This window comes from Schistocerca nitens, chromosome 6 (genome assembly GCF_023898315.1).
Source record: "Schistocerca nitens isolate TAMUIC-IGC-003100 chromosome 6, iqSchNite1.1, whole genome shotgun sequence".
NCBI classification, from domain to species: Eukaryota; Metazoa; Arthropoda; class Insecta; order Orthoptera; family Acrididae; genus Schistocerca; species Schistocerca nitens.
This window is the reverse complement of record NC_064619.1, coordinates 589,669,309-589,680,089: the sequence shown is the minus strand read 5'-3', so window position 1 is coordinate 589,680,089 and position 10,781 is coordinate 589,669,309. Positions and strand designations below refer to the sequence as shown.

Sequence of the window (10,781 nt, the reverse complement as noted above, 5' to 3'; positions counted from 1 at the left end):
TTTATTGGGTCAAAGGCCGCTAACATTCTATTCGAGGAGAGTCATGAGGAGGAAAAAAAATGAAGGGGTGTCACCTCAGTGGCTGCCTATTGCCTGCCTTCAAAGGCTCACTGCTACAGGGCAAAGAGATTGGAGGATCCTGCTCCACGAGATCTACAGAGGCATCGGCATTCTCCTTCTGTCAGTCTGGAGAATCCAGGGCAGAAAAATGGTTGGTGGTGCGGACCGGCAACATGAAGGTTGGCTAGTCAAGGGTATCATGTGGCAACACCATTGAAAAGGATCTCTGAGATGGCAAAGGAGAAGACCGTTTCCCTCTGTTTGATTTCTTGGAGGCTTTCTGATTGGCAGAGGAAGACTCAGATGTTTGCTGCCTGTAGAGACATAGGAAGTTTTCGGAGGAGTATTCCTTCTGTTCCTTCCAGCATCCTGGTTGCGTATAAGGGGACTTTGCCTCGTGAGGCGGAAGTTTGGTGACTTGTTACACAGCTGAAGGAGGAGATGGGGACACTGCCATGATACTGGGTGGTTTTACAACTGTGGTGCAAAATTTGAGGTCACATGTCTACGTGGCCATGTCCTTCGTGGAGCGAGATGTAGCAAGAACAGTACTGTAGGTGCCAGACGGTAGAATGCAGGGTTTCCAACTAGCCAACACTTGTGAGAGTCAGGGTAAGGCACTTTTTCCTTCACTCGGGTCTTCTGGGCAGCCCGCTCATTGAGATACATGGGACAGTCTTGAGAGGACGCAGATTGGTCCCTATTGCAGTTGATATTGTGGGGAGGAGGAGGCAGACAATTGCCTCCATGAGCATCCCTACCATAGGTTACACATCTGGCCGGATGTCGAAAGGACCCTGGAGTGTGGTTATAACAATGACACTGGTAGCAGCGCATCAGGTTTGGAATGCATGGTCATACTGTGATAACTTCAAAGCCTGCTTTGATCTTTGACGGAATCAGCACTCTATCATAAGTGAGAAAAAGAGTGTATATAGGCACTAAGGAAGCATCTACTTTTTTCATCACCCAAAGAACTGCAATTACATCCTGATCAGAGAGGTACATTTGGATTTCAGCCTCTGGCAGAACATCACTCAGCCTAGTGTAAATTATACCATGGGAAGAATTTGGCATTCGATGGGCCGCGACATGAACAGGATAGCCATGGGGGACCGAAGCTGCAAGCAGTTGTTGTGTTTGAGAGTCAGAAGTAGTCTCCAAAAGCGAAGTGCCGTTGTGTCAAAAACAGCAGAATTTCACAGGGCAGCAATAGCATCAACACCTTTCTGAATAATAAATGGATTGACAGTAGGGAAGGACTGTGTCTTCAGTATGTGAAACCACAAGGAACCGTGGTGCAGCTGGGAGGGTCTTCAAATCGTTAGCCTCATTCCGTTTCCCCACACCTCAGGTCACATCTCCCAAACACATGACAGAGGGGCCAATTGGCAATTTAGGAAGGTAGCAGCTCAGGCAATCATCTCTCCCTGGGCCTGGCCTTTACCAAGGGGTGCGTGTGAACCCTACTTGTCAACCCGGTGCTGGGAATCACGCATTATACAGTCACCTGTTACGCTTCAGACGCGTGGGCTGATCTTCAGGAGTGCACAGGGAGGAGGAGGAATAAGAAGAAGAAGAACCTCAAACACCAAAGTGGAGGCGGAATAGGAGTGGGAAAAAAAAGACAGTGGAGAAACTGTTCTGACATTGGCGACATGTCATATTTTGCAGTTATCTGAAGACCTGGACTCTACACAATTAGTCTGCAATGGTAAGGTTCCACTGTATTAGTTCCACAAGTTAAGATAGTGTATCACGTCTGTGTGTTTATCAACGTTACTATACATTTCATCTCCTGAAAGTAAGTAATGGCCAGCAACTCAGCCTCAATTTATTAGTTTTCCCAACTGAATTTCTCTTTGAGAGACTCGACCATTTTTATTATTTGAATTCTGCTGCTTGATTCTCTCCAATGACATGTCTGTTCCATCACATTTGCTTTGGCACACTGGATACTGCATAAACTGACAAAAAATAAGGCAAGACAGCAATAAAGTTCAAAACAATTTTTATTTTACACACTCAATACACTGACATCTGGTTTTTGACACTGGAATACATGGTCTGAACTGATGATATATGCAACAGTTTCTATATTTTACAGAAATCACACGAAGTACATTATCATCTATTTAATTTAATACCATATAATTTTTCAGCTACATGCATCTGTGCATCAGTTAACAGTTTTAATAATTTACTTTGTTGAAACCCTTGTCCGCTTGTTCCATGAGAAATTGAAACCATAATTTTTTACCTTCGCTTGTTTTGGTTTTGGTTCCTCAACAAACCAACGCCAACCATTCTTTTCACAGAAACTTATTGCATCATCCTTGGATTGGAAGTCAATCTTCATGTTTGATAATGGGTCACCACTAGAGATGGAAAAAATATATTAATAGAGTATCTGAGAAAATACAGAATTAAATCTAAATTAGTTACCATCCATGAGCAAAACAATACATGTATATAGTCTCCATCAGTGATGATGTCATTAGAGACAGGATGCAAGTTCAGATTTGAAAGGAATAGGAAGGGGCCTTGTCCTCTGAAAAAACAATCATTAACCTAATTTAGGGACAGCATCAATCAAAAACTAGTAGGCTGGACAAGGAATTGAGTCCCATTAGTAAGAGAAAGTATTAAGATTTAACTTCCTGTTGATGATACCACCAAAAGAAACAGAGCAAAGGCTTGGATGGAGAAGGAAAATTAACTGTGCCCTTTAAAACAGAACCATCCCAACATTTATATTAATTTGTATAGGGAAACCACAGACATCTTAAATCTACATGGTCAGATAGAGATTCCAACCCCATTCTTCCCAAATGTGAGCCTAGTATCTGAACCATCGCATCATCTCACTCTCTTTGTTGCGAAACAGCTATCAGTTAAGGCTATCTATAACTCAGAAAAATATCCCAATAAAATATATTATGTGAAATGACAACTGGGATGAATATTTATGATAACTGAAATCGTTATGATTTATGACTTCTTCTTAGGGCATGGTTCACTGCGGACATTACTGATACTGGTAGTCCACAAAGAACTTCAGTGTGGATACTATATGCACAACAGGAAAAAAAATGCTCTCCAATGTAAAAGGTGTCCCAAGAGAGTGGTGAAGATTCAGGGATATGACAGGAATGATCAATTGAAGCAAAAAATCTAGTAAACATGGGCTCTAAACTGTATTTCTTTAAGACCTATGAGCACCACATCTTCAATACAGTGAAAAAATCTCTTCTACTGCAAGCTCTTTGCTTTTCATATACTGGGAGGAGGTAGTGCTGTGTCATCCAAACAAGACACAGCCAGAGCAAAAGCACCAAAGGCGCAAAGATGTGAGCTGGTGCCGGTTCCATAGAGACTCGCCACTTGTGCAAATTCCACCAGCATCATGGCCAGCGCTGAGAATGAAGATATCAACTTTGCCTCGGCCAATTGCCGGCCAAGTTCAATACGCCAATGACCTGACGACAAACAGACAGAAACCTACTTGGAAGATAGAAGAGTAACTCTCACCTATTTGGTTATAAATCATTGTTCACAGTTGACTCAGACAGGGAACATTGTTTAGTGAACTCTTAGAAGTGAATAGACAGTTGTTATAAATTGCATTTGATATGTATTGTGAAGTTTAGCTATGATTATTAGCACTTGGCCATTGAGACCCTTTTTTGTGCTGTATTACTTGCAGTGTTGCAGACTTCACTATTCGACAAGTCACAAAGGTAAGAAACCTTTTTAACTCATTTGTGTGTCTTTGTTAGTAATTTGTTGGAGTGTTGTAGAATCTATCTTCTATCCTGTTACCTGACCCTGGGGCATAGCTGTGTAATAGTGGCAGGGAGGAATTGTCTTAACGGTATACTGCACTAGAAGCCATTTCACAAACTCACAAACTCAGCCTACCGTAACAACAGTGACAACTCGGCCCCCACAGCAGTAGCAACGAGGCTTTTACAAAACTGAGACAAGGGTTTACAAAACTGGCAACAAGGGTTTACAAAAAGCAGTATGGGCCAAAGCAAGAAAAAAGTCTAGTTAAGCATGGGCTCTGAATTGCATACCTTACAAGCTACAAGCACTTGTTCAATAGAAGAAATGCCTTTCACACTTTCACACTAGTGAAGATGAAGTGCTCACAGCTCTTAAGGTATGCATTTTAGGGCCCATGTTTACTAGACATCTCTGCTTTGAATGATCATTCCTGTCCTATACCTGAAGATTGACCATTCTTCCTGTGTCACCCTGTAGGTGATTAACACACTATCATGTATGCAAGAGCTGAACAGATGGTTGCACCTCATTTCGGTCTGAAAGGAACTGCATGTGGAAAAATGCAATGTTGTCATCTTTGAGAGGGGGGAGGGAGGGAGGGGACACTCGGTGTATTGTGTTAGTGATGGAGGTTGCCATTACTAACAAATATTTAAATATTTTGTTTGAGGAAACAAAGGAGTAATTATGCATGGACAATTGTACATATGGGTAATTTTTTCTTGGCATGTATGACCTCTAGTTCTGAATATAGAAATGCCTGAAGACTCTGGACCACCCGTATTACATGTTCAATAAATATCAGGCAGACAAATCAAATATCACTATGTACAGGAACACTGTTGATGCCTTTGTTGGACTTCATGCATCATTTCACTGTGTTCATTTCTTTATGGTAAAACGGGAGATGAAACTGTTAAATTTACATCCTCAGCGATTTTTGTTTTATGGGCATTAGGCCATGCTCCAATACCCAAACAACAAATATTTTCAATGATGTGAATGACAGCCAGTGCGCCGTTTGCTAAAACGGCCGATAACTCAGACGGCAAACCCAAGCAGGAACGTAAACTGTCAAAAAAAAAAAAAAGTGGCCATTCTGTCTGGAAATGGTGGACAGTTAAAACTTGGTGCAATGTGCACAAAGTGTTGGGGGAGCACCACTTAACCAATGACGATGGCCAATACACAACCTAGTTAAAAAAACCTCCTCCCGATGAGAGGGCCAAGAGGGGGTCATCCAAGCCACTGGGAGAGGCTTAATAATGTGGAGTTTATTCCCATAAAGGGAGGACCAATGGCGATGCAAGAGTGACACCACCTGTTGACAGACAGTGACAAAGGTATCATCGGAGAGAATATAGGAACTAGTGGGCTAAGGTATGAGGACTGCAGCCTTGGCAGCAGCATCAGCAGCCTCATTTCCTGGCATACCAACATGATCAGAAACTCACATAAACTCACAGTGGCTCCATCAAGAGTGAGAAAGTGACAGTTTCCCTGGACCCATTGCACTAAGGGATGGGCGGATGACAACGCACAGAGACTTTGAAGGACACAGAGAGTTGGAGCAAAGGACACAACTGAAATGCTTGTGTTGCCAGATATACTCCGTGGCCTGATACAGAGCGAAGAGCTTGGCTGTAAATACCGAGCAGTGTGCTGGAAGACAATACGGAAAAACGGCGACATCAATGCCAAAAGTCATGGATTCCACAAACACTGCTCATGTGTAACCACATTTGGGCTTTTACATATGACATCATCAAAGTGCTAGGTAGTCAGCTACACGTAGCATTTCTTGACTTTCAAAAAGCATTTGTTTCATTACCACACAAATGCTTATTAACAAAACTAAAATTATATGAGGTATCAAATGATATATGTGACTGAGTGAAGGATTTTTTGGTAGGGAGGAAGCAGCATGTTATCTTGGATGAAGAGTTGTCAACAGATGTAGAATTAATTTCAGGTAGAAATTTCATGGCAAACTAAAACTGTGTGCCAGATGGAGACTTGAACTCAAGGTCTTGTGAGGGAAATTGCTCTATCAGCTGAGCTACCCAAGCACGACTGATGACCCATCCTCAGCGGTTTACTTCCACTGGTACCTCATCTCCTACCTTCCAAACTTCATCAAAGCTCTTGTGAAAAACTTGCACGACTAGCATACCTAGAAAATGCCCCGAGTTTGAGTCTTGGTCTGGCACACAGTTCTAATCCGCCAGGATGTTTCATACCAGCGTACAATCCACTGCAGAGTGAAAATTCCCCCCAGGGAAGTATGTCAAAACTCTTGCTGTTCATATTACGTTTAACAACTTGTTATACAATATTAAAATAGCTTCAGACTTTTTGCAGCTGCTGAAGTTATTTATAATGAAGTACTCTCTGCAAAAAATTGTACATTAATCAGTCAAATACTGGTAAGATTTCAAAAAGAGGGTAAGATTGGAACTGAACTGAGATACTCAGATCTGAAGTGGCAGATGCTTGTTAACAGGCAGCAAGAATCCTGAAAAAGCATACTTACAAAGTTCCAGGAACCAGTATTATGTGAGGAATCTAGGAATACTCTACAAATTGCTACGTATCATTGTTATAGGGATCACAAAGGCAAGATTAGACTAAGTACAGTGAGCACTGAGATATTTATTTATGCAATCTTTCTTCCTGCACTCCATCCAAGAATAGAGCAGGTAGATATCCTAATACATGGTACAAAGGGAAGTAATCTCTTACAAACACTTCATACTGGTTTGCAGAGTATTCATGTTATATACAGTTTCCTCAGGGACCAGACGGCAGTTATAAAACTCAAAAGACATGAAAGGGAAGCAGTAGTTGAGAGTAAGACAGCGTTCAAACATTTCCCCGATGTTATTCAATCTGTATGTTGACCAAGTTGTGAATGAAGCCAAGTAGAAATATGAAAAGGGAATTAAAGTTCAGAGAGAGGAAGTAAAAACTTTCAGGTTTCCTGATGATACTGTAATTTTATTGGAGATAGCAAAGAATTTGGAAGAACAGACAATGGTCCAGACTGAAATTTCACTCTGCAGCAGAGTGTGTACAATTTTGAAACTCTCTGCCAGATTATAACTGTGAGGATTTCTAACCTGGGATCTTTCCCTTCTGTGGGAAAGTGCCCTACTGACTGATCTAAGGACAACTCATGACCAGCTCTCATAGCTTTACTTCTTCCAATGCCTCATGTCCCATCTTCCAAAGTTCACTCAAGTTCTTCTGCACACTTTGTATGAATAAACCTCAATATAAGGCACATTGTTAAGAAATGGCTTAGCTATAACCTAGGGGATTGTTTCCACATGACACTGCGGAACGAAACTTCACCCTGGAACCAGTCTCCTAGGTTGAGGCTAACCCATGTCTCCGCATTAGCCTTTCTTCCAGGAGTGCTAATCACACAAGGTGTGCAGTAGATTTTCTGTGAAGTTTAGTGTGCACAGTTATGGCTGCTGTGAAATAAAAAAGAAGAAATTACCCAACAGTAATGACTCTTCATATTTGTGATTCCACTGTATCTCCATTGCTACTTTTATTGATTATGTGACATCTATTAATCTTCTTTATAGTTCTTTTCTTTTCCTTTCCTGTTATACTTCTCCAGAATATACATTGCTATATCTTTTTTGTCAGTCCTGTTTGCCACAAAATTAATAGTTGCTGCATACAAAGAATGTTTCTCCACTTCCACTTCCTATTTTTCCAATTAGTTAAGGTAAAGTATATGTAAACAGATACATGTGAAACAAAATCTCTCATTTCCTCTTAGTATAGAAACACAAAACCACATTTTGAATATAAATCTCAAGATCTCTTAGCACTGACAAAATAATGTCTGAGGGTTGATTTACATTTTGACAAATGCAGCTTCCATGCACAGGTTCCACATGGAAGAGGGTCTGGTAACTGCACATTTTGGAAAAGGAAATTAGGAAAGATCTAATGCAAAGAACTACATTTAACAATACTTACGTAGATGCCCAACCCATAAGAGGGTTTTCCCATCTCTCCCGTGTTTCAAACTCCATCTCCCAACGGTGGGTATTATCTGTGCCAGACTGCATTGCATTTTTTGCAGGCATGTAAATCCTCACTAATCGGGTCTTGATGTGCTCTTCAGGGACCCCAGTGATGACAGAAATGTCAGCCTAAACATATTATCAGTGTTCTGTAATTATGAATGGAAAAACACGTAGTAGTTTCAAGTCACATATAAAGGCAAGTAAAACTTTCAGATAGAGCTGGTCAAGACTTTCAGACAAAAAACTCTGGTGCCAATGTAGTAAAATAAAACTGCCAGTTCTACATCTGTCATGAGTTACTTTCCACTCCCTCAATATGCATCCTACATCTGCGTCATTGTAAATAAAAAGGACAATGCGCAGTTTCCTGCAGCTGCAAAACACAGAAAATAAACTTCATGAATATTGGATAATTTTGTTACAGGCATGAATAACAAACATTTTTTTACAGGGTGATAGTTTGAGAGAAAATGGAACCATATAGGAAGTCAATACTGTACTTGCCATGGAAAAAATCATTAACAATATATGGTAATGAAAACAATATATATGATAGAGCAGAGGAAGTACATGTCAGTGTTGATAGTATGCACACAATCAATTAATGAATGTTTACTCTTTTGTAAACCATCTGCAATGTGTGCATCAAATAGTCTCAAATCTGATGAAAAGTGGACTTACATAAATGTGCATACCCGTTAGACTGGCAGCATACCTCATGTTTTTTGCGTAACGGTCATAACATGCGATGGCAAACAGTTGCACCATATATTAGGTAGTTGCACAAGTTCGTAGTGTTTTTGTTTTGCATGTTGGTATTACAGTTGCTATGGGCTTTTTTATTGATTGTCATTTTTTACTTGTAGTTCACCATTGCTATTTAAGTTTACATATCGTCATTTGGAGACAGCGGGTACACCTACATACAACAGAAAATTAAGTGCAAAGTGAAGAAATCAGAGCATTTCCGACATTCTTCTGTTTAAGTTCAATAGTTGGGTGAGGGGAGGCAGCCAGAAACATTTGTGCCGTGTATGGGGATAATGCCACAGGACACAGCACAGAAAAAAAATGGTTTTCATGTTTTAAGGAGGACCATTTTGACATTAGTGACTCTCAAAAAGTCCAGGCAGACCTTCGGGATTTGAGGAAAATCATTTAAACACATTAATGAATGATTATTCAAGCCAGTCTACTTAAGAACTGGCAAATGTGATGAGCTGTACTCATTCCACCATCATGTGATATTTGCATGCAATGAGAAATGTTCAAAAATCAGGTGTATGGGTACTGCATTCTCTAAGCCAAAATCACGAAAATTAGTACACTGCCATAAGTCCATCTCTGCTTGCTCACTTTCAACTAGCTCATGAACAACACCAACCATTCCTACCTACCCTGTATCGTTACTGGTGGAGAGAAATGGTGTCTTTATCCTAACATGAGGAAAACATGACCTACACACAGCCAAAATAGATAATTTACGCATCTGGTGGAACAGCTTCAGTGTGGTGTGCTACGAATTGCTTCCCCGAGGTGTAACAATCACTGCTGACATTTACTGTCAACAACTGAGACATCTTGCAGAGACAATACAAGAACAATGGCCAGGAAGACTGCTTGAAGCAATACTGCTCCACGATAACACCTGCCGGCATTTTGTTAGACACCAACAGGAGTTGGGTTGGGAAGTCATTACCCACCCACCTTATTCACCCGATCTTGCACCCTCAGATTTTCACCTTTTCCACTCCCTATTGAACAACCTTCAATGTGCCCCAAACATGGCTCGACAAGTTCTTCCCTCAAAACCACATGATTTCTACAGTCACAGAATCTACAGTCACATTGACAGACGGTTGCAAATAGTGAAGGATAATACATTACGGATGACTAAAGTCTCCGTTATGTGTGTCTGTAGTGTTTATTAAACTCATGTAAAAATTCCACAAACTTATGCACCAATCCAATAACATGACAGCAAAAAAATCCACTGGCTTTCCAGTAAAGTAGAGTTTATCTGTCTGGAGAAAAGTCACTAACAATCAACACTGAGCTACAACACATGCTGATAAAGAACGAAAGTTTGACTGTGTATGTACGTGCTTACAACACAATTCTTCCTCTACACAGAGTGTGGTGGCCTTCATTCAAACCATTGTTTTTGTTGCTGCTATTATTATTGTTTGGGTAAAAAATGCACATCATTGTTATTAATGTCTCATCTGAGTCAATACAGGGCCAGTGTTTGACAATTAATCTAAAAAAGCAATAAATTAATAAAAGCATCATAGAAGGGAAATGCACAAAAATTATCTATATATAAGGTATGATCAAAACATAATGGGAATCTTTTAATTTTGGTTTTTGAATATTTAGTTTATTATTGAGAGTCAAAAATGTTATATGTGCTTTTGAGTGGTCAGCGAATTTTCACCTACAAAAAAGATGAATCAAAGAATTTGCAGCACATTTTGCTTGAAAACTGGAGTAAAGTGCAACAACACATTTGAAATGTTTACTTTGGCTTTTGGTGAATCTACTATTAGTAAGACAAGAGTTTAAGAGTGGTATAAATATTTGAAAGATGGTCAAGAAGACGTTGAAGATGACAACTGCCCTGGATGCCCTAGCACATCAATTACTGATGACAATGATGAATGGTAATGAAAATGGTTTTGAAAAATCACCAAATCACTATCAGCAACATTGCTGATGATGTCAACATATCCTTTGGCTCATGCCAAGCAATTTTTTTTTCAGAGTTTTGGGTATGAAACTCTGAGCAGAGAAGTTTGTTCTGAAATTGTTGAATTTCAACTGAAAGTGATGTAGTGTACACATCACTCAGAAATTGGTGAATGAAGTCAACAACGATCCAGA

The 10,781-nt window shown here is 40.2% G+C and overlaps 1 protein-coding gene across 1 annotated transcript in view; it reads right to left on the bottom strand.

Annotated features, from left to right (window-relative positions):
• Nucleotides 1-2,054: 2,054 nt before the first annotated feature.
• The window catches only part of LOC126263632 (NADH dehydrogenase [ubiquinone] iron-sulfur protein 4, mitochondrial), a 38,404-nt gene continuing 29,677 nt past the window's right edge, over nucleotides 2,055-10,781 (bottom strand). The window contains exons 3-4 of the mRNA XM_049960725.1: nucleotides 7,849-8,024; nucleotides 2,055-2,438 (exon numbers count right to left, since the gene is read on the bottom strand). Of these exons, the coding sequence (XP_049816682.1) occupies nucleotides 2,261-2,438; nucleotides 7,849-8,024 (354 nt within the window). The 3' untranslated portion in view covers nucleotides 2,055-2,260. The remainder of the gene's footprint in view (nucleotides 2,439-7,848; nucleotides 8,025-10,781) is intronic.